General features: G+C 40.7%; 1 protein-coding gene across 2 annotated transcripts; it reads right to left on the bottom strand.

Annotated features, from left to right (window-relative positions):
• Window positions 1-671: 671 nt before the first annotated feature.
• Window positions 672-24,571, bottom strand: Lrrc40 (leucine rich repeat containing 40). 2 transcript variants are annotated; one of them, XM_038311729.1, is made up of 14 exons: window positions 24,386-24,571; window positions 22,226-22,407; window positions 21,208-21,281; window positions 18,439-18,568; window positions 15,805-15,928; window positions 13,362-13,504; window positions 12,224-12,396; window positions 10,194-10,281; window positions 10,033-10,078; window positions 8,591-8,702; window positions 6,189-6,296; window positions 3,089-3,199; window positions 1,816-1,892; window positions 672-1,111 (listed from the first exon to the last, which is right to left on the bottom strand). In XM_038311729.1, the coding sequence occupies exons 1-13, from the start codon at window positions 24,534-24,536 to the stop codon at window positions 1,817-1,819; spliced, it is 1,518 nt and encodes a 505-aa protein (XP_038167657.1). In that variant the 5' UTR covers window positions 24,537-24,571; the 3' UTR covers window positions 672-1,111; window position 1,816. The 2 variants fall into 2 exon arrangements, with proteins under 2 accessions (XP_038167657.1, XP_038167658.1); XM_038311730.1 differs by lacking the exon at window positions 3,089-3,199.
• Between the last annotated feature and the right edge of the window lie 73 nt (window positions 24,572-24,644).

Below are 24,644 nucleotides of genomic sequence, written 5' to 3'. Positions count from 1 at the left end.
GGGGTGAAAATCCACACCTATAACCCAGCACTTAGGAAACTACGGCAGGCAAGTACGAAGCTCAAGTCTAGCATGAGCAATATAGCGAGACTCTTTAGTTTCAAAAACTAAAATAAAATAAATAAATTCAACAGCCTCCACATGCAGTTCTAAAACGCTGTTTAGTTTCCATGGGTACAAATGTACTTACAGAAAAACATGCTAAGTTTCCCTCAGGCATAAATTACAGCACTGTATTTACGAGGAAGTGATAAATTAAGGTGTACACACTGGTGGGGTTCATAACTGCAGCAAACACTGAGGCTTGTTTTACAAATACAAGCAACTGTATTTGTTTCTTACAACTCACTAGAAATGAGGAGCCAGGGCTACCCCAGTGAGCAGCCAAAAGCCACAAGCTGCTTTCCAGAATGAAGTAGCTTTCAGCTGACATCTCAAACTCCCTTCTATTTGCTCAATCAGAATTTAATTAGGTGCTTAGCACAGACAAAGCTTTAGTACAACTTATTTTTGGATTACATTAAAAAAAAAAAAAAGTGGCAAGGGCTGCAGGAGAAGCAGTGAGGAGAGGAACCACATGACGGGCTTCCGAGTAATGCTCTGTACTCTGACTCAGAAATCCTGAGCAAGGCTAAGGAGGGTCAGCTCTTCCTGCCTTTGCCCCAGTGCAGTTCTGGATGTTAAGCATATACTAGTACAAAAGAACTATGAGAAACAGTCTATTTATACATATATGGTGTTATATAAAACAGAAATTATCTGGTAAAATGAAAAGAAAAATTAGGTGTTTGGCTAACTATTATTGTTTACAAGGTATTAAGTCTGTTGTTTCAATTTCCTGCAAGAAAGCAAAAACAAAAAAACAAAACAAAAAAAGCATGCAATCAACAATCAATTGAAGTGCCCCAGAAGGGAAGTTACCGTAGCTGCACACAGTTCCCGAGCTCGTGGGCGAATCTGCAGGAGGTCGTTGTTTTGAAGGTCCAGAGTGCTCAGGTTTTCCATCAGCTTCATCTTCTGAGGGTCCACAGAGCCAACCTGATTGTTTGCTGATCAGAACTGCTTCTAATGTTGGGATGTGGTACAGAACTGGAGGCAGCACTTTGAACCTATTCAGATATAACAGGACACCTCCATGTACTGAGCTAAAGGCCAAATCACTCTCAAAAATAGATGACTTAAGTGTGGTTTAAGTCCTATATTCAACTTTTCCAGAAATAAGAACCGATTTTAGAATAGGAATTCAGCAGACAGAGAAGTACTACTGATTGTAAGACTCAAACACAAGATGAGGCTAAGTCCCCCACTCACAGATGTGACAGCTCTCTGGGCTCTAATGCTGCTCTCAGGAGAGTACTCTTTCTTAATTTACTTTTATTTACCATTAATCACCTCTAATTAAGTAAATGTGAGTTTTTTGGGGTTTTTTGTTTTTTTTTAGTTTGTTTGGCCAGAGGCTTCCAGACAAAGCACTCTGAGTTCTTCCAAAGATGACTGACTGTTACAGACACTGGCTTCATTGTCCAAACCAAACTGTCAGATGCCAGAGACAGGTGTTCCTGGCTGACACTGGATTCTCAAAAGCTCTCCACACTTGCCCTACAACAACCACAATTAGTCAGATGTTTCTCTTCCTTCTAGACTGAGTTCTTGGAGTGGTAGAAGGAATAACAACCACAACCAGCTCAGCATCCATCATGAGAATTCTAAGCAACAATACATTCAAGTAGAAGGAAATGAAAATAAAATCTGCCAGTAAGAGATGGCAAAATTACAGGTTTCTTATTCAGCTGGCCCCAGATGCTTTCTTACCTGGTTAAAGGAAAAGATTGATCGTTTGCAGTTTTGTCAGTGATGACATCTCTTCAGGCAAAGAACTTAAAAAATTATTCCTAAATTGGGAAATCAAAACATGGGTTTTTAAACTTTGCAGACTTTTATAAGTTTAAATCCTAGAGGAATAAAAAACGCAGAGTGTTTGTCAGTTCTTATTAATCTGAGTATTCTCCTGCATCCTTCCTTTTCTATGTACAAACACTGTCAGCAGAAGCTGTGCTGCACAGCCCAGTCTTTGTGCTGTCAGACATGAGAGAAGATTGAATCCTCCTTGTAGAGACTTCAGAACAGTTTACAAAGAGAGACACATACACAAGTCTAGGACAAAAAAAAAATCCCACAAAAACAAACACAAACAAACAACCAGACAGCAGCCGGGGGACCTCCCTTCCCTCTGTTCCATCAGCTTTATACTCTTGACACCCCAGAGCAGAAAAATCTCACACTTGGTGCAGGTAGATTCTCCTACCTCACCTATACTTTATACCAACTAAAAGCATCCTGCTAGCAGGAAGCACTAGGAGAAGCGCAGGCAACAGAAACACTCTACAGCAGATACAATGTCAAGGCCCAAAGATAAACACTATGTAACCCTGAGACACTTGGTGTCACTCTGTGAGCTGTAGGCTTGCTCAGATTCCCACAGAGTGTAAGGCAGGTTCTAGCTCTTCTGCTTGGTTCTGTCTCTGTAATGTCCCAGGGGGAAGCAAGCAGGCACCGTAGAGCAGCAGAGGGGATGCTGGTCTGGTCTCCATTATCTACTTCAGCAGCACATTTTCCATGTGTTAGCTGTCATTTCACTTAGACAAGAATTTAAAGAATATTGATTAAAAATATCTTAGGTAGGGGCTGGAGAGATGGCTCAGAGGTTAAGAGCACTGGATGTTTTCCAGAGGACCTGAGTTTCTATCCAGCAACTACATGGTGGCTCACAACCATCTGTAATGAGGTCTGGTGACATCCTCTGGCCTGTTGTAGGCACAATGCAGACTGAACATTGTATACATATTAAATAGAGTGCCACGGCACCTGGTTTAAAAAAAATCTTAGATATTTTTATCTCATAATCTAAGTTATAAAATATTTACAATGGAAGTCTGGTTAAAACATCTAAATAACTTAATTTTACAATTCCCCTAACATAGTTAGAACACCGAAGACCAGGTTCCATACTCACCAATGAAAACATGATATGAAAACTCAGAAATCAATCATAACTTTTAAAGTGTCAAGTAACAGTATTTTCAAGTACCTTAAATCTAAAAATGTCAATTTCTGAAGCAAGCATAACTCCTGGGATATAAAGGAAAGCTTGTTAAAACTAAGGTTGACATCTGATACCATCTCCTTCAGCTCAATAATCCTGAAACAAAAACAATTATAACTGTTAGTACTAATTCAAAAGTTAAACAATCATAGGAGAAGGAACAACATCCCTTCTCCTTGCCATGACTTACAGGATCTCAGTTCCTCACAAAAATTTCAGACTGGCTGTGTAACTTCAAAATTAAAAAGGAAAAAAAAAGTCTTACAGTGATCTGACCAAGGTGTCAATCTGACAGTAAATGCATAGTGAAGTTTAATTTTTAAAAAATCCACTGATTATATATTTAATGTAATTAAGAGACAAAAGAAAAAAATCAGACCTGGGTGCTACCATGGTACAATATTTTATTTCGGCAGCTAACTGAATTCATAAACTATATTGCTAGACACTAATAATATAGTATTTTAGACAACACACATACTACTCATATGCAGGCACCTCAAACTATTTTTAGGGATTGGAGAGACGGCTTCATCATTAATAATACTGGCTGCTCTTTCAGAGGACCCAATTTTGATTACCAGGACCCATGTGGTGGCTCACAACTGTTAACTCCAGTTTCAGGGCATCAGGCACACTCTCTGTCCTCCACCGGTACCATTCAAGCGATTCCAGGCAAAACACCCACACACATAAAATAACATTTTTATTTAATTTGACATACCACTTTCTAATAATATTTGTTATGTAAATTATCATTAAATCCAATCATGGTTAGAACAAGATCTGAAGCTGGTTTCTAGGTGTGACAAGTCTTTACCCCAAAGACTTAAACATCTGTAACTAAACCTAATCAAGTTTGGTCATTTTAATTATATGACTGATAAAATCTGCCAAATAAAATGAAATCATAACAGCATTTTTTGGTCCATCACATTAGCAAAGAAAAGAAAGAAAAGACCATGGCAGCTGGTGCTGAAGATGCAGGGAGGAAGGGAGCACCACTGTGTAACCCACAATATTTAAAAAGTAATTGGATAGACATGCGTCAAGGGTCATATCCCTCAACACAGGATTTTTTCTGGGAATTTAGCCTCAAGAAACAGTGTTTTATTTACTGCTTTAAGTAGGTAACCTAGTACATGCTAAGTTAAACTTTAAAAATATTACTAATGAAATATTGAAATACAAAGGAAAAAGAAATTGAGAAATACATATTGTAAATAAAGCACCCGAGAAACAAAGTACACATAAAATTGCAAATATCAATGTCACTACGATAACATCTATATCAGCGATAGGATGTATGCCGTGTCCTCCCATTTCATTCAGTATTTATGAATATTCATTATGAATTATAAATTTTATGTAAGAGAGGGAGAGTAGATTAGAAGCGCTCTAGAGCAAGGCAGCGTGTGCTGTTTTCTCTGGCTTTCTAAGCTGCTTTTTAAAATCAAGCATCCCTGGTAAGAGAAGACGACGACTGGAATGAAACAGAAGCCGAAGCAAGTGAGTGGAGCCAGGGCATCTCTGCCCGTATCCACCTCTACTCCAGTTAAGTATGATGCTACTCAGTACACACGTGATGTGGGACGCCCTCTGCATGCTATGAATATGTTTTATTACCACCGGTTAGTAAAGAAGTTGCTTTGGCCTGTATCAGGGCAGAATACAGGTAGGCGGGAAAACTAAAACGAATGCAGGGAGAAAGTAGGCAGAGTTAGGCAGATGCCATGTAACTGCTGAAGGACAAAGACGCCAGAACCTTACCAGTAAACCAGTCTCATGGCGAGATACATATTAATAGATATGGGCTAATTTAAGATGTAAGAGCCAGCTAGGAACATGCCTGAGCTATTGGCCAAGCAGTGTTGTAATTAATATAGTTTTTGTGTGATTATTCAGGTCTGGGCAGTTGGAAAATGAAAAAGCAAGAGTCTCTGTTTACACACATGGACACCTAAAGAAAAACAGAGAAAGACAAAACACAAGGGAACAGGGATTCCACAAAGGCCAACTGATTTATCCAAAAAAAAAAAAAAAAAAAAAAAAAAAAAAAACAACTGAATGGCTTTCACAGAACTGCAAACTATAAAATGTATCTTATTTACAGAGAACTCTTGGGATGTAGGTCTTGAAGCAAGATAGCCCATTACAAAAGGAGACCTGTCCCTCTTCTGGTTCATTTTAGTGATGGGCTAGAAGGATACCTGATTTGCTCTCAGATACACATGTGTGTCTGGGCAGACCTGGGTCAAACTGGCTAACAGAGAAACAGCACACACAGTTGTACTGCTGAGTTTCAAAGTGAAACCACAATTCCTTGCTGTGGGCCTGGTAGTTGGTGGTCTCTTATGAGTCTCACTGTTATACTTCATTATACAAGACTAGTAATTTTAGAGTCAATGATTCTCACAGCTAATTCCCCAGTTTACAGCATAAAGCAGGGAATTTTAAGATCCTGTGGATCTTTCAGAGCCGTGAAACCACGGTTTGCAGCCCCCTCTATCATTAACTGTTGGGGAATATTATTTTAAGGCATGTTGCTTTTGTTTATGCTGCACTTGTTTAACTCTGTGAAGCTGTGATTCTTTGCCTATCTAAAACACCTGATGGTCCTAATGAAGAGATGAACGGCCAATAGCGAGTCAGATGCAAGAATAGGCGGGGCTGGCAGGCAGAGAATATGACTAGAAGGAGAGACAAGGAAAAGAAAGAGCAAGAGATCAAGGAGAGGAGGACATCAGGGCCAGTCACCCAGCCAGTCACGGAGTAAGAGTGGAAGTCAGATAGAAGTAAGAAAAGGAAAAAACCCAGAGGCAAAAGGGAGATAGACAGCATAGTTTATTTAAGTTAAGAAAAGCTGGCAAGAAACAAGCCAAGCTAAGGTCGGGCATTCATAACTAAGATTAAGCTCTGTGTGTGATTTGTTTGGGAGCTGGGTGCTGGGACCCCAAAAAAGCCAAAAGAGTTAAGAGCAAAAACATCACACAACAATAAACAGTTCAGGAAACTAACACCTACTTTCCAAGATGCAACTACAAAAGCAAGGCCAACCTGAACAGTGTTTCTGAGGCCATCCTACCTTTTGGGGATCTCACACAGCTGGTTCTTACTGAAGTTGACGGAAGTGACGATGTTGCTTTTTGTGGCATCGAATATGTCATCAGGAATCAAGGTTGCTTGTTTATCACTAAGTAAGAAGCAGTTCAAAAATAAAACATTCTCAACTGTCCAGAAAATATGTAATCTGTACTCCCTACTTCTAAAGGCCTTTAGAGATTTCACCAACATGTTTATGGTATCTATAGATGAAGCTCTGTGAGGTCAGTATGCCCCACTCATGCTCGGTCACATGAACAAGACAGACGTCCTTTCAAAGTTCAGACACTTAGAGAATGCATGGTCCATTTCTCTGTCTGTGACTGGAGCTGAACCACGCTTTCCTTAAAAGTTTGTAAGACCTGTCAGCTTTGACGGCTGCAGATAACGAGTGCAGCCGCACTGTTGGTGCCGTGTGACACCTACAGCACACCTCCGTGTTCCTCCAGTGTGTGTGCCGTGTGACACCTACAGCACACCTCCGTGTTCCTCCAGTGTGTGTGCCGTGTGACACCTACAGCACACCTCCGTGTTCCTCCAGTGTGTGTGCCGTGTGACACCTACAGCACACCTCCGTGTTCCTCCAGTGTGTGCACTGTTAGTGCCGTGTGATCACCTACAGCACACCTCCGTGTTCACACCTCCGTGTTCCTCCAGTGTGTGACACCTACAGCACACCTCCGTGTTCCTCCAGTGTGTGTGCCGTGTGATCACCTACAGCACACCTCCGTGTTCCTCCAGTGTGTGGCAGAGAACTGACTTGGATATTTGTGCCATGGCTTATGCATATGTACAGATATATAGCAGTGCCCTGTGACTGGAGGAACATAGAGTAGGTACAGGGATTCCAACTCACATAGTAAAGGGTGGAGTGAGAATAATGTGAATGGAGATCTTCAGTGCTGAGAGGGTTCCTACCAACACATATGGGAGAAGAGACACATGAGCTCATAAATTCTTTAGAGAGCTGTTGGGCTGGCAGCATTGTTCAACCTTCAGACATTACTACAGACGCGCCTGATGACTACTTAACACCTCTGCAGGACACACCTTCATGATTTAGGGACTTAATGCTCTCCCTTACTCTGTGCACAGACACCGTCAGCGCTTCAGTGTTGCTGTGCTCCCAGAATGCAGTGCAACTATGAGACATCGCTTCAGCTCCACTCACAAACATGAGGGAATCACTTCTCAAGCTGCTTGTTAGTCAAGCTTTTCACAGCTAAATGACAGTTCTTATGTAACAGACTCACCTGCAACATAACATTTTCTCTAAATACTAGTTAGTGAATTTGAGAAATTAAATACTAAACTGTCATTCATATTCTCGTAATAAAATATTACCATAAAGTGTTAACATTAATCCACACGTCTCTCTCATAGTTTTTTTGCAACTAACATTGTTTTGAGTCGAATACTCTTGTAGGGGAGGCTAAGCAGGAAGAGAGAGAACAAAAGGATGCAGCAGCCACTGCCTCTCAAGACACTACCCACAAAGACGGAACACTGCCGCCAGGCCAAAGCCCACCTCATTCCCAGTGAGGGCAACTGTGTCCTTTAATAAAAACCACACAAAACAGAGGGCTGAGATGGCTCAGTCTTTAAGGACATTTGGCTGTTCTTCTAAAGAACTCAAGTTTGACTTCCAGCACCCACATGGTGGCTCACGACCTCCTTCCCACAATTCCTCTCCCCAGATACTCAGGCACTCGACCTCCTTCCCACAATTCCTCTCCCTGGATACTCAGCCACTCTACCTCTCTGACTCAAGTCCCTTTTTGAACCCATTTTTAAATTCTCCTGAGGAACCTGAAAAGGGGAATTTGCTCCCACGACTCTGACTGTCTCCCCACTAGCTGTCCTTTCTTTCTTTGAAAGACTCTTTCTCAAAAGTTTCCTATGGGCCTTGCAATGCTGTGCAGATGAGCTACATATCTGTACTTAGTGACTTCAGTGACCACAGCATGGGCACCGAATGCATCTCCTACACTATACAGATGGACTCTGACAGCTTGAATGAGAATGGCCTCCATAAAGCCATATATTTGAATGCTTGGACCACAGGCGTTGGAACTGTTTGGAAGGATTAGGAGGTGTGAATTCACTGGAAAAGTGTGTCACTGGCAGTGTACTTTGAGGTTTCAAAAGCCCACGTCATTCCAGTTTGCTTTGTCTGTCTGTCTGTCCTCCCTTTCTCTCTCTCCCTCTGTCCCTCCCTCCGCTGCATGCTGCTCCAGCACTATGCCTGCCTACTTGCTGCCAAGACTCTTAACTCTCTGCAACCATGAACATAACGTGAGCCCCAAATTAAACACTCTGTTTCAGACGGAGCCTTGGTCACGGTGTTTTGTCACAGCACAGCAGGAACTAGGACAAACTTCATACCTATAGTCTAGCAGCTTTAGTGTGACTATGGCATGGACATTGACTCTGGATTCACTTGGTAGTGTCATGGCAGTCTCAGGAACAGAATCATTTTGACTGGTCCCACCATCATCTGGAAAAGAAAGTTATATAAAGTGAATACGACTACTACAAAGCCATCTTTAAATTGCTAATAATATATAATAAAAGTATACACGATTTCTACATAGTATTAATAATACTGGTACATAGTTATATATTTATTTTTATAATTTATTTTAATTTTATGTTCATTGGTGTTTTTGACTACATGTATGTCTGTGGGGGTGTCAGAAGCCCTGGAACTGGAATTACAGACAGGTGTGAGCTGCCATGTTGGTGCCAGGAATTGAACCCAGGTCCTCTGGAAGAACAGTCAGTGCTCTTAACTACTCTCCAGCCCAATATATTTTATTCCCAACAACTCAGACCTCATTTAAGAACATATTAGTAGAAAATAAAGTTCTACAGTGTGGCTTCAAATACTACCTACCCACATCACCCAAAATCATCCTACTGTAGGACAATTTAGTTCTTTCTTTCGTTCTTTTTGGTTTTCGAGACAGTGTTTCTCTGTGTAACAGTCCTGTCTGTCCTGGAACTCACTTGGTAGATCAGGCTGTCCTTGAACTCACTAAGCTCCACCTGCCTTTGCCTCCCAGTGCTGGAATTAAAGGCGTGTACCTGCACCGCCAGGCAGCTATTTCTGTAGAAAGAATCTACAGCATCAACAAAAAATCCTTTCTCTTCAGCAAAATAATGGCCCAGTGGAAGGGTCCGGCCAACATAAGAAAAATACTGTTTCCCTCAAATGTCAACCAAATAATATACCTAACTTTTCATTTGTGATACAATAAAGCTAATTATTTCCAATCATTTAAAATCTGGCAATTTGATATTAAACAACTAGGATGTTTTACAGGCAAACACAAGGATGTTTTCCTGACATGTGAACATACTCACACATTCAACTATCTTACTAATAAGCAGAAACTGAAGCGATCCTACAGCAAAAGCAACAAGAGCTACAGTGGCAGGGGCACAACAGAAGCACATGACAGATTCACATGACTGTGAATCAAATAACTACTTTGAGAAAATTGTTAAATAGTTATGCCCCAAACAAACACAATATGAATATTTCACTCATAAAAACAGAACAAAAGACAGTAGCAACAGAAATAAAAGACCAAGTGAAGCATTACTAGTATTAATTAAATGTTTTGTTATTTAGAACCTAGGAGTTTGGACATATTCCTTTATAACTTTTATTGTTTTTTTATTTTTATTTTTTTATGTGTGCATGTTTTGCCTGCATGCATTACTGTCAGAGTCAAGAAGAGGGTGTCAGATCCCCGGGACTAGAATTGCACAGTTGAATTAAACCCTGGTCCTCTGGAAAATACAGGAGGAAATGGCAGTACCTTTGATCTTGCTTCGCAGGTATTTTAGGACTTCTTGAGTTCCTTTCTGAAAAGGGGAGACAGGCTCACCATTAGCAAGGTGCACTTGGAAGGTTTGTGCATTAACATGTATACCTCAATTTTAATTTAAAAATAAAGTGCTAAATTCTAATAGAACTTACAGCTATAATTTCTCTTCGAATGGTTCTTAGAGGATTTCCTTCTAGGGCCAGGAATTTCAAATGAAGGTTTCCCAATGAGCAGGGCAGACTACAGAACAGATTGATTTCAGGGAAGCATTACATGTATGTCTAAAGCAACCAAAGGCATGACTATAAAGTAACAAATGACAATGTACCATGTAATAATCTCAAAGAGGAACCATGAACAAACCTAAAATATTTCCCTTCAAGTTCTAAACACACAAGGACAACCAGACACATTTCCAACTTCACACTAAAGCTGCTACAGGGCATGACTATAGCATCTGATCTATCTGCCCGGTGCTCACAGAGATGCTAAACAACCAACCATGAGCAATCCCAGCCCAGTGAAAAATCAGACTTCACCCAATTACAAAAGGACACCTCCAAAAACTAGAACAAATTCTAGGCTCTTACTATGTAAGATTCTAATTCAGTAGTACCTTACAATCTGTTTTTTCCTTCACTGCTTCTTAAGTGAGCCTAAACTCACCTAGGAAACAGCTACCCACTGGAAAATGATATGGTGTTTCAGACACAAGAAGGCTGGCTACCTCCTGGCAAGCAGCTCCAGTAGCAGTGAGGAATTCATTGTCACAAAGTCTGGAGGGAGCAAACAGCTCCAACGGCTGAATACCACATCCCCTTTCATCATCCACTCAAAACCTACTGTGTGCCTTGCTGTATAATGCTGAGAGTTTCAGCCCCTTAAGAGCTGCAGGCTAAACCTTCCTCTCTCCCTCCCTCCTTCCATTTTTTTTACTATTTATACAGAGTTCTGCCTGTAAGTCTGCTGCAGGCCAGAAGAGGGCATCAGGTCTCATTACAGATAGCTGTGGGCCATCATGTGGCTGCTGGGAATTAAACTCAGGCCCTCTGAAGAGTGAGCCACCTCCCCAGCCCCAAGGCTAATCTGTTCTAAACAGTAACTTCTCACCATTCTTTCCAGATCACTCTGCTCTACTCCAATGCCAACATAACCAGCCATCAGCTACTAAAGACAGCTCATCCTGGTTCATCTCCCTCATTTCCATCCCTTTCTCTCCGTGGCCACTGCAGCCACATCACACAGCTGCCAACAAACTGCACTGAGAAATGTTTCTTAATGACAAATATTAGTGCACTAACTGACAGGCCATCTTTAAAGCCTACCACCCACAAACACCCCTTTCCAGAGCACCACACTCACCACCATTAACGATCTGCTTTAATTAGCTTGCATTCAAGGGCAGTGTCTTCATGGTGTGTTGGTGGCTCTGAATTAATTAAAACTGATAATTTGGCCTAAATTCTTAGACTTCTCTACTGGGATCCTATTAAGAATTCCCAAAGCTCTGTATGTGTTGTTTCCTCCTGATGTATGGATCATACACACCAACTTTCACATGAAATTAAACATCCCAATTTAAAGATCAGCTGCTGGAACTCAGGTGTGTAGCACCAGACAACTAACCTGATTCACTCTAGTCTTGATCCTGCCCAAGCTCTCTAATCATAACCTTTGTCACCCAAGCACTTACGTTTCTCTCAAGTCTAGGCTCATCATGCAAGCCCAATAGATACCTATGAAACATTTGTTCTGTCAAAGCACGAATAATAACTATCTGGAGATGAGGCCATGTGCGAAAATGATTCAAAACAGCCCTAAAGAGTTCTTAAATAAGTCAGGTGTGGGGGGTGCATGCTTTAATCCCAGTACTTGCCAGAGGCAGGGGGATCTCTATGAGTTCGAGGCCAGCCTGTTCTACAGAGTGAGTTACAGGACAGCCAAAGATACACAGAGAAACCCTGTCTCAGAAAACAAAAACAAAAACAAACAAAATTCTGAAATGTGTCTACACATCTGCTTCCACTAATATATTAACTTGGCTGTCAAAGAAGAAAACTAATATTTCTCTCTCTACAGTATGAGCTCAATACATAACGAAGAGTTTTTTTAAAGCACTTACAAAAACACAATCCAATGCAGAGTGAATTCTAATTTCTAGCCATTTAATCTTTACACATACCTACTGATGTCGTTGTTGCTCAAGTCAAGCCTTTCCAAAGACTGCAGTAGGGACATTTCTTCGGGAACAGACCGCAGCTTGTTGCCCCTTAGGTCCAGCACCAGGATGGCCTGCAGGTGCTGAAGGTGCTCTGCGCCTAACGTTTCGATCTGGTTTTCACCGAGATGCAATTCCTATGGGACCAGGTATAAGAAATCTCATTCAGCTTGCACTACACAATGAGAACAAGTGTGAGTACTCCTGGTTCTAAATCATGGCAACATAAAGAAAAGTCAACACTGTAATTATCATGGTATTTAGATATAACCTCTTTTAAAGCTAAAATATGATGAAAGGAAAACATTTTTTGACAATTTAAAATAAATATTGTTCAACCTGGCAGAAACACTCTTTATAACACTAGAACAGAGAAACAATTTATTAGTCACATTTACATCTATAAATATATACACAATACTGATGAAGAACTAGTTTCAAAACAACTGAATCCAATCCAAAACAGTTTCCACAGTAACAAGTGCTACAGAATTATCACTAGAGACCATTACATACACCACCTTCCTAACAGAATCTAAAATTTCCAATAAAAACTTACCATAGTGAATGGAATTTCCCAGCACTTTTAAAAATTCACCATTATGATTCAATTTAAAAGAAACTTTTCCTGACACCAAAAGAGAACTAAAGCACAGCAAACCCAGCAGGAGGCAGCATTACTGTTACATCAAATGTTAGAGCCAAAAGATTAATTCTGGAAATGTCACTGCAATCAGAAAAACCTGAAAGATGGCAGAATGAAGAATGAGGCCCACCTCCCCTGCTGTGGCCCCTCACCTCACTACGGGGCCTCCTCCAGACACAAACTCACCACGTGAAGCACACCAAGTCCTACTCTGGAAAATGAGCATCTCTTTCCACCACCAACACATTACCAGTACTCTCAGTAGCAGACTGAAATGTTGAAAGACATCAACAAAGAAAAATACAACCTATAGACTACTATGATCAAAGATTAGCTACTTTTTTTTCTCACTCTGTAGACTAGGCTAGCCTGAAAGGATTAGCTACTTTTTAAAAACCTCAACTCATAAATAACTTTTGGGAAACATACAATGGTGTAAGTATTAACTAACAGTACCTTTAGTTGCCTAGAAGAAGGAAATTCAGGTAGAAAACTTAATTTATTCCTGCGCAAATAAAGCAACTCCAGTGATTCCATGCTGCCCACATCAGGGGGCACAGTCTCCAGGAGATTGGAGTCACAATCCAAATGCTTCAATCCTACAATACACATTCAAAGACAATAAAAATTACTTTAACACAGAAAACTAGCAGACCTAATAAACATGTCACAATGAAGACTTCTGAACTTGTTCTTATACATATAAAAAACATGCATGTGTCCTTGAATTGAATGAGTGAAAATTGATTTTTACATTTAAAGATAAATGGTAATGTTAAAAATCAATACTGAATATTCCAGACCATCTTTGAAATAGTTAAAAATATAGGTTCTCTGCTAAACTATTCTTAAGTATATGAGTGGTATAAGCTGCACTGCTCTCCATTACAGTCTTTAAAAGAGCTTAGTGCAATTAAAGGCATCTAAAGATGCATGTATATTTGATGGATGAGGGAATGTGATGAACCTGCCCTATGGCAAGCAGAGGCTTAGACAGATTTGTATCTTTATGCAAGCATTGGATTTCTATATACTCTTCCCCATTCTTTTACCTATCCATGTTGCCTCTTCCTTTTCTCAATCATCTTTTCTGTGTGCAAACATACATGTACACATGTGTTGCATACAGATACATATGCTTGTGCATGTGAAGAACAGATGTTGCTGTTCAGGATCTTCTCTTTTACACCCATGTTTTGAAGGGTCTCTTAATGAACTCGGACCTCAATGATTTGACCAGCGAGTCCCGGCGGTCTTGCCGTCACTTCTCCTGCACTGAGATCTACATGTGTGCCAGGAATACAAACTCAGAACCTCATGCTTGCACGCAAGCATTCCATCATGAGCATTTGATGATGTGAGATATTTTTCTGTATATGGATTTACATTTGGCAAATTAAGTACTCTATCATCTATCCTATCTTTGGAGTCTAAAGTTTTATATCTAATTTATCCTTTATCCTAACTAAGAAAAACTATTATAACTATCCAGTCTTCAACTCCATCAAACACCCTAGAAGGATATAATATGACCTAAGTAAACAGGAAGTGTAAGCAACTTCCAAACCTCTAGACTTGACGGAGACATCTTGCTGCCTGGACAGCCACCCAAAGTTCTTTTGTAACACTGGGGCATCCATCTTCAGCCTACAGGCTCATAGATTTCCCTAGCTCCAACATGGCTTCCCTAATATCTAACTAATCTGTACAATAAGATCAAACTCTATTTCAAGAATGACTTTACTTCCAGCATCTTCATCTTCTGGATACTTCCCCATTTGATTCTGGAGACAGGGCGTCTGTCCTTCTCCCTACACTGTCCTTCTCGTTACATACTGCTTAGTTCAGTGTAGTGACATTTTTGAAAATGGCAAAGATTAATAGGATCTTAAGTTCCGGTATCTAAGGCCAAGGCCTGCCCAAAATAATTTCTTTAATAAAACAGTAAAACATCAAAGATTTACAATTTAATTCAACCTTATCTATAATCAGTTGTATAAAAATCACATCTATGTGATTTTTCATAAAAATCTTTCATAAAATAGAGACTTAAAAATATGAATAGGAGCGGAGCATGGTAACTGCCCTGTGTAATCCCAGCCCTAGGGAGGTGGAAGCAGGAAGACCAAGGCCAGGTCTGAGGCTAGCCTGAGTTACATAAGATAGCATAACTCAAAATCTTTATCCAATTTATTCAGTTTCTCATTATATAACTTTTATTTTCTTGAAAAAAGTATTATAGATTATTAGCCAAAAGACTAGCTATGATAAACAGTCTACAATGGGTGCTGTAGTCCAATCATAAACCCAGAAGTAGTTTTCTGCCTTTAAACAAAAAAAGTTTACACTGTAAATTAAGAGCTGAGATAGTTAAGAATACAAATACAGAGGCACCAAAGTGTACCTGTGTCCTTTAATGTTATCCCTGCAACAGTACATTGGTGATGATGAACGAACAAAAGCACTCACTTTTGATATTTCATTATTTAAAAAAAAGATTAACAATCTGGGCACTCAAGCAAAACAGGGTTCCTACTTGATATTACTCCCAAGCTGCAGACAAGCTACAGCTGTATCTCCACACATCACAGGTGGAAACAGCCGAGGAGAGGATGGTGAATAAACTCACTAAAGCAGCATGAAGCAGAATCTTCATCAACTGCCCAGTGTGTCCTTTTCCTCTACTCCCCAGTCCCACTTCACTCTGTCCTAAGCCTACATGTGTCTTGGTCGGCATTCTTCAGGCAAACCCTAGATAAAATGGTCTGGAGAAAATCTTACCAAGTCACGTTTACATTTACAATAAAAAATTTTACTTTCTCTATAATTATCCTCTTATTTTTCTATAAGAAAGATGCATTAACATTGAATTCATACAATACTTAATATAGAGATTTACTTTTCATTCTGCTTATTTCTGCTGGCAAACTTTTCAACTGGTTACTGGAAAGATTGAGCCGCAGCAGACTGGACAGCAAAGCAAAACCAGCAGGCACAGCTGCAAGACGATTGCTTGAAAGATCCTTTAAAGAGAGGAGAAAATGAATCTATCGTGACTAAATAGCAGTAAATAGATCCATGAAAGAAATCTCAGAGCATGAAGGAATTTTAGCATGAGATGTGATGTCAGAAGAATAGGTATTTTCAACATCAGCCACCATCTCATAGACTGTATTCATTCAAAGGCTCCTCTTCAACGCCTGCAGGTCCACTATATATCCACCAAAGTCATGGGCAGGAATTAAAATCAGTTCCTATTTCAAAAGAATTGTTCCTGACAGTGTCTACTAATCCCCAGTCTCCCCTCACTATGCAAGCCCTCTGCAGCAGACCAGGTGACACAAAAGAAGGTAAAGGGTTAAGTAAGGATAGGAAGGGGGTGGAGAAGCAGAAAGAGTGGGGGTGGGTTACACAAACCTAGGGTGTAACCTTCCTAGACCTGGATGGAGGGGGGAGGACCTTGGACTTCCCACTGGGCAGGGAAACCTGACTGCTTTTTGGACTGGAGAGGGAGGGGGAGAAGGAGGGGAGGAGGTGGAAATTTTTAATAAAAAGGAAAAAAAAAAACCTAGGATGTATGAAAAATCCTTACCCCCCCCCCAAAAAAAAAAAACCCAGTACCGTGTAACCTAGGTAAAAAATACAATTAAAGAGGCCAGAAGGATAGCTTAATGGTTAAGAGTTCATACTGCTCTTGCAGAGGACCTGAGTTTGGGTCCTAGTACCCATGTCAGGCAGCTTTCTACCCACCTATAACTCTAAGACCAGGTGATCTAATGCCCTCTTCTGGCCTCCACAGGTATACACACTTATATGCACATATACACATACACATAAATATAATTAAGAACAAAACCATATATGCATGAGTGTGTGTATGTATTTATGTAAAATTTAAAGAAAAGGGCATTTTAACATTGGTAGACAGAACTGCTTCCAGAAGACATGGGTCATTAAATAAAAATTTCAGTGCCAGGCATAGCTTACCTCCCTATGAGTTATTAGTCAGGGAGGTCTCAAAGACCCCCCCCACAGAAACACAGGCTATTGGCATTGCTTTTAGCTGTCCGCCATAACTAGACGGTGGTAAGACCCTATTGCTGAAGACATCATACACTGGTTGCAGGGCAAAGATATGAATTCAATAGGAAATGTCCTCCACGTTGGCTAGCTCTCAGAATGCCAGAAGGTACAACCACTGGGGGAGAGAGAATACAACAAGCATACTCAATACTAGACTGTGTGTGCTGCAATACTGACCTGCGAGGCAAGATGACCTACAATAGTGGCTTGACTGTTATGAGGGTAACAACAGCTTTATGCTTGGATATGAGGCCTGCTCCACAGAAGAGAATTCAGGCTGGCATTGTAAACACAGTCAAAAGCACAAGATTGGAGAGCTCATAGGCTCTGGAGGTGAGGTACAGGATCTTACTACTGTGGTATTGCTAAGTGGTCACACTGTTAAACTGCCTCCTAAACGTTTATAAGCATAGATAAGTGCTACTCTCAATCTTGACTACAAAAGTTTCTTGAGATGGGCCACAGTTAATATAAACGCAGCTAGTCAAAGTGCTGAGAAAAATGAGTTCTCAGTCCTGAAAGAGACATATATAACATCCCCTAGAGTTCAGGAGCACTGGGGAAGAAGTGGGTGTAATGAAATGTAAGAGCTGGAGGATGGGAGGGATGTTGTTTGCTGGACATGGCATGGGCACTGAACTCACGGCAGCTGTGGTCAGCTGCACACAACAAGCCAAGTCAACATTCCAACAGGCAGCACCACCTGAACGCACCAGGTAACACACACAAAAAGGAAATGAAAACGTGAGGGCCTAAATTGGGCAGTGGTGGCACATGCCTTTAACACCAGCACTCAGGAGGCAGAGGCAGACGGATCTCTGAGAGTTTGAGGCCACCCTGGCCTACAGAGTGAGTTCCACGACAGCCACGGAAAAGGTGCCAGTCTGAAAACTGGAGTAGAGTAAGCACTGAAGAGACTGGTATATGCAGGGCAGCAGGGCCATCGGCTAGCACAGAAAGTAGAATATACTACATAGAGAGGACAGGAAAAGAGAACTGATGTACTCTGAAGACTGCTCTCCTCTATCTATTAAGGTAAGAGACTCTGGGATAGGACTGGACAGACTGTCCAGGGGTTAAGAGCACTGAATGGTGAAGCCCAGGTTTGGGTCCCAGCACCTACGACTCACACTTTTTGTAACTCCAGCTACACTCTGGTATCCGGAAGAGAGTGTTAGAGACTCTGAAACTGTAGTTATGATTTTCTGATTGAATAACGAAGGCAGATCCATTGTTTCTCTTCCAAACTCTATTTCTGAATTATAACCTAAAATTCACTTGATAACAGAAAAACCAAGTTTACAGTTAGTAACTCAGCAATAATTTCTGATAAGCTACTCACAAAGTCAGCTGTCTGTGTCCTACAATTTGAATCATAATTTATTTTGTCAGTCTAGTAAAAATTCCCACCAGTCCCAAATCATGCAAACATCAAAGAATCCCCACTTACTAAATCCTCTAAGCTGGAAAGTTGCTCCAAGCCCTCAGGTAGGCACGTCAGCTCATTGTGTTGGAGGTGCAGCACCTTCAGGTTTTTTAAACTTGTAATTTCTTCAGGAAGCATTTTCAGTTTGTTATGGCTATTGGTTAATAAAATAAATGCTGAATGACTTGGTAGACTATGTAAGATACATAAGAAATACTTAAAGGCATTTTTGTCAATTAACCACACAGACTCATCATAAAAATCAAATGGTGCTATCTGTCCAAGTGTTTATCAAGATCCACATCTCCAAAATTTACACTCATCTGCGGAAATTTAAATCAACAAAGTTAATAGATAATTTGTAAACTTTTGGTTGCTTGCTTATAATCTGATTATTTAAAATACAATGTGAAAGGGACTTATTAAACTCTTAAATTTTTATATTGTTTGTGAAAAAATGTTTGCATACATATTACAACAAAACTATATATATTTTTTCCTAACGTTTATTTTTATGTGTCTAGGTGTTCTGCTGCATGCATGTCTGTGTGTCTGATGTGTACTGATGCCAGAAGAGTGTAGGATACTCCAGAACTGGCGTTGTGGACAGACGTGAGCTGCTGCTGTTCAGATCTCTAGAAGAGTATACAGTGCTCTTAACTGTGGACACATCCATCTTTCCAGCCCCTGCAGCTGTATCTGATAGAGGTGGGGTTTTAATTTCACATTCAAAACAAAAGCTGTTATTTCTATTTTCAGGTCTAGTAGGTTTGGCAATACTCAATTTGTTTCTATACTTGCTTGGCCTTTTTATTTGAACTCTTCTAAAGAGACACTCAACCCACTGATGTAAAAGTTCCGGCAGGACAATACACTCCCTGGTAATTAAGAGACGAATGAGGCCTTGGTACTGTGGCTTAGTTAGTTAAAGCACCTGTCTAGTAAACAGAAGATCCTGGAATCACATCTCAGCAGTGCCTTTGGTTTCTGTTTCGTTGTTGTTTTTCGAGACAGGTTTCTCGGTAGCTTTGCTGCCTGTCCTGGAAGTCACTCTGTAGATCAAACTCACAGAGATCCGCCTGTCTTAGCCTCCCGAGTGCTGGGATTAAAGGCATGTGCCACTACCACCTGGGCCAGCAATGCCTTTGTTCAGCATAAAAGTTAGTGCATTTTCCTCTGTTTTTAACTGGAGTTAACCTTTACTGATTACAGGGCATAGTGGTGCAAACCTTTAATCCCAGTACTAAGGAGGCAGATCAGGCGGATCCCTGGAAGTTCAAGGCCAACCTGGTCTACTGTGGAAGTCCAGGATAGCCATGGCTGTTACACACAGAAACCCTGTCTTGAAAAATACCAAAAGAGAGATGCATGAACAAGTCTCCAGGTGCATCACAGCTTAACTATTTAATTATAAAATTTACCCTATTTTCTTATGCTAGCTTACATATAACAGGGGAAAATGAAATACCAGGAACTTTGTATTAATTATATTACACCAAAATGAAACTACATAGATGAATACCCAAAAGGTGTTTTGTTAAGTTTCTGATTACTGAAGGCTGCTGAGCTGAAGTCAGAATATTGACAGGACCTCGTTAGGGAAGGCAGTCAGTCTAGCTGTCTGCTTTATGTCCTCCATTTCCTTTCCCTATCCATCACTTTACCTAGATGGGCTAAGCCCACCTTACTCCTTGCTCACCCTTTTCTTGTCCAATCCTTTCTTCCTGCTTTGTGGGAGGAAGAGGCTCCAGGGCAGCTTCAAATGCAGCAATCTCGCTGCAGTGCATTAAGTTTTCACCACACTGTTATTATAGGACTTGTTTTTCCACCTTCAAGTATATTATGCCCAATACATCTGTAACTGTATGTATTTTATAAACAAGTGAGTCAAACTATGCTTGAACTACCTATTGTTTGTTCTTCTGAAAGAATATCAGAGCTTGAATCTACATAACATAGATAAGACAAAGGAACTTTCTTAATCTGGATGTGTACTGGCAGCAAAAGATTAGTTACCACCTTGGGTGCCTAGCCGCATACACATTAGCAACGTAGTACCAGAAATATGTTTCCGCAGCCCAAAGGTGCTTGGACACACAACTACTAACAGTAAAGTCATGAGGGCCACATCTTAGCTCAGTAGCAGAGCATGTATGAGGTCCCGAGTTCTCCACCAGGTACCACAAAACCAAAACTCAAACCAAAACCAACAACAACAACAAAAGCACAAAATTCTTCACCATTAGTGAAGTAATTAGCATTTCTAACCTAGTGTGTAATACCTAGATTTTTTGGCTATCATGGTAATTTAAAACCTGAGATTCTGATGGTTTTCTAAAACAAGAGTCAACAGTATCTCCTAAACATAAAACATAAAAATCAATAGGCCTTTAACTTGTAAGGTCAAACAGGATGTAATAAATTCTAAAAACCAAATAAATATACAAATAAAGTTGCTGGGTAAGGCCCCACAGACTTGTGAAGCTAAGGCAAGAGTCTCTGAGCATAGCAGTTTGGGGTCACACTGGACCAAACAGCAAGCCTCCTCTACAGAGAAAAAACATAACTGAATCATTAAATTCTTGTTCTTCCATAACTAGTTTCTGGGATGATGCAAAGATCTGGTCTTATTGTTCTGCCTTTGGTCTAGGGTAGAATCCAGAGACTGGTAAGTGTTCAGCCCTGCTTCCCACTGGGCCACCCTGCAGCTCCAGGTGATTTTCTATGTGAAGAAAAGGGATTTCAAGTTCAGACCACTGTAACTGCAATCTTAGAAACAGGTGCACATTTTACCTGACATTAAGTTTCTGAAGATTGTCTAGCTCTCTGATAGCTGAAGGAAGCGATGTCAGCTGGTTATCATGTATCTAAAATGAATACAAGGCAAAGTCAACATTCTTAGTCCGACAATTAGCAATATTTGAGCTTTGACACTGAACAAAATTATTCACTAAACCCATTCTTCAAACTCAATGGCTACATGTTGGGCAATTAGTAATCTGTGTATCAGTATACAAACTGTTACTGTAACCAAACTGTTACTCAGAAATCGTGAAGTAACAAGTTAGGAATTTAAACAATACCAAAGGAAAAGGGACAAACACAAACTTGACCCTAGCAGGATTTGGAAAGCTCCAGAGGTGGAAGCTGACAGCAGGGCTCTGCTGGTCTACTCAGTCACACACAGAGCAGACACGAGCAGGAGAATAGCTTCACATTCTCAGATTCATACTGTCTGCACAGCACAAAGAACCTCAGAGTAGGACAGACTGTTGTTTGTTATTTTACAGACAAAACAAATACACCTCCAAGAATGGCACTACCTACATCCATCATTTCCACATGAACGGAAGGGACACTGTGCCATTGCCAAGTACACTAAGAGCCTACAGATTCTGAAATAAATCCTTTATACTTCACTTACCCCATGACAAGAAAACCTGCACTACAAAACAGACTCAATTGAACACACAAAAAATTTGGTTGAACAGTTTCAGTCTGAGGTTAAGAAAACCAGAATGTAACAGGCCCCGAGTCCTGTACTTGCCTTAGTGACTAGAATAAAAGGTAACAAAGAAAAAATACAGCCAGGTGCCAGTTCTATTTGCACATACTGACTCATTTAAACCCAGGGTCTCTACCAGGACTGTGTGCTTGGAAGACGCAGCCAACCTTCTGACTCAGACTGTCATTTATCTTGCATTCTACATGCTCAGCAAGGAAGGTTTCCTGTTTAGCAAAGCATAAATTTAGCTCTTCCATTTGGCATAAAGTCTTTTCAACTAAAATACCATAATTATAGTCAACTTACATCAAGAACAGTGAGGGCAGGCAAGAGCCGGAGGTCGTCAGAGAGAGACTGGAGTTTATTGCTGGAGATGATGAGTTTGGTCAGATCTGTCTGCTCCCACCATCGTTCAGTAGAGCTGAATGAAAGATTCTGATTGGCCTCCTCAGGGATGTCCACATTTATTCTCCAAACACACTGAGGGACTATCTCCATCACCAGCATACCAAAGAGAAAAGGGAAAAAATAAAAATGAAATGAATACGAATGGACACACTCATTGCATACCTAGCTTACAAATGAACCCAAATAATTCCCCGGGCCCAAAGAACAGCTCAGTGCGTGTATAGGTTACTTTTCTATTGGTATGATAAAACATTATGACAAAGGCAACTTACTAAAAGAAAGTGTTTAATTTGGGTAATGGTTTCAGAGCGCCAGAGTTCATGTCTGTCTCTGCCTACTTCCTCTCTACATCCCTGTTCAAGTTTCCCACCTAGCCTTACTCTATTAAGCCATTGGCCGAAAGCAGCTTTATTCATTAACCAATAAAAGCAACACAAATACAGAAGGACTTCCCACACCATTTCCCCTTTTCTGTTTAAATAAAAAAGGTTTTAACTTTAACATAATAAAATTACATATAAAAAAGTATCAAGCAAGAATTACAGTTACAATATTTATATCTACTTTATCTTTTATCATAACTAAGGAAAACTATAATTATCTAGTCTTCGTCTCCACCAAAGAATCCAGAGGATATAATATTACCTAAGTAAACAGGAAGTGCATTGTAACCAATTTCCAAAATTCTAGAATTGACAGAGATATCTCGCTGCCTGGGGAGTCACCCAAAGTTCATTTGTAACACTGGGGCACCCATCTTCAGTCCACAGGCCCATAGTATCCGGCAGACTTTTCCATTAAGCAAGAAATTTCAAACACAGTTCCACCTATATTGGCAGTTTGTCAGTCACTTTCTTCTGTGTCCTGCTGAATGTTTAGTAGTCTCTTTTTGCTCTTTCATGAAGCAGGAACCCTAAAAGACCGTCAGCAGTCATTTTTCTGTGGGTCCTGCATGTCCAGTTCATACAGCGTAACATCAAGCATTCCAGGCAAGAGCAGTTTCTTGCCCAAATGGCTAATAAACTCCATAAGGAGCATCTTCAATACCCATCATCCTCTTGAAGAAGATTGGTGCTGACAGGGGCAGATATGTCTCACTATCATGAAAAGTCCTAAGTCCTTAATACATTTTAAATGCCATATTCCATAGGTCTTTGAAAGACTGAAATATATCTCTGTACATCTAGAAAACCTAACATGACTGCAAGCTTGACTATTATAAATGACTATCTATTAATCTCTATTCCTTAATTAAACATTACATTTTTAAATGAGCTGCACAAACATAATACCTTAATCAAGAGCAGAAATATATATATAACAAAATTGATGTTAAATTTATATCAATAAACCAAGATCCATACCAATACAAAGTATTCATATCTATAGCAACTCCCCCCTTTAAATATAAACAAACATTTATAAAGAATTATTTAGGGAAATTTGGGTTTTATTGTCTAGACTACTTTCTGCTTACTGCGGGCACTGTGAATGACGTTTGAGAAACTGGACCAGGTAGGACGTGCGTTAGCAATCCTAACTATGACAACCAGTGATGGTATATTAGTAAGCAATAACTGATTTTCAATGCATGTATATCTTTATGGTTTAATGGTTTTGAAGTCATAGCAGTCGGTTTCTTCCTTGATGAGAGGTATTGGAGACTGAGCCTTCAAAAATAGTCTTCATTAAAAAAAAAAAAAAAGCCCATTAAGCTCTGCCCATAGCATTCAGTCTTTCCTAGACCTACGTCCCCAACTCTTCCACATTCCAGCCATAAAACAGTTCGAATGTCATAAGAACCATATAGTTTACCACAGCAATGACTCCACTTTCTGGGTGGTTAAGTCTAAATTAAGAGAAAGGTCAAACAAAGTACCTGCCTATCATCTATCTCATAGCTAATTTACTCCCAAACGACGATGTTAATCCCAAGGAACACTCCGTGCAAGCTATGGCCACAGTCCTAGCAGGACCTCTTCCAAGAGACGCTGCCAGTGGGTGCCCAGGGGACCCGCCCGCCCAGCCTCGGGAGAGGCCGTCTACGCGCTGCCTCACCTTCCCCGAGGTTCCTTCCCGCCAAGTTGAGCTGCCCGCTGCTCCTCGCCGCCTTCAGGAGGCCCTGGGGAACTGAGGGGCCGCTGTCCTTGCCCTCCGCGTGAAATCCCGCTCGAGGGTCAAACCTGGAGGTTCTCAGCTGGCGCGACATATTCAAACCCTCCGTCGGGCAGCCCCGGGCGCGGCCGTGGCGTCAGAGCAGCGCGCCGCAGCTAGGCCGCCCCGCCCCTTCCGGCTCGCAGCGCTCCGCCTCTCGCCC

Source organism: Arvicola amphibius, chromosome 14, assembly GCF_903992535.2.
Source record: "Arvicola amphibius chromosome 14, mArvAmp1.2, whole genome shotgun sequence".
Taxonomy (NCBI): Eukaryota; Metazoa; Chordata; class Mammalia; order Rodentia; family Cricetidae; genus Arvicola; species Arvicola amphibius.
The sequence above is the reverse complement of the archived record's forward strand: the minus strand, read 5'-3'. Positions and strand labels throughout refer to the sequence as shown.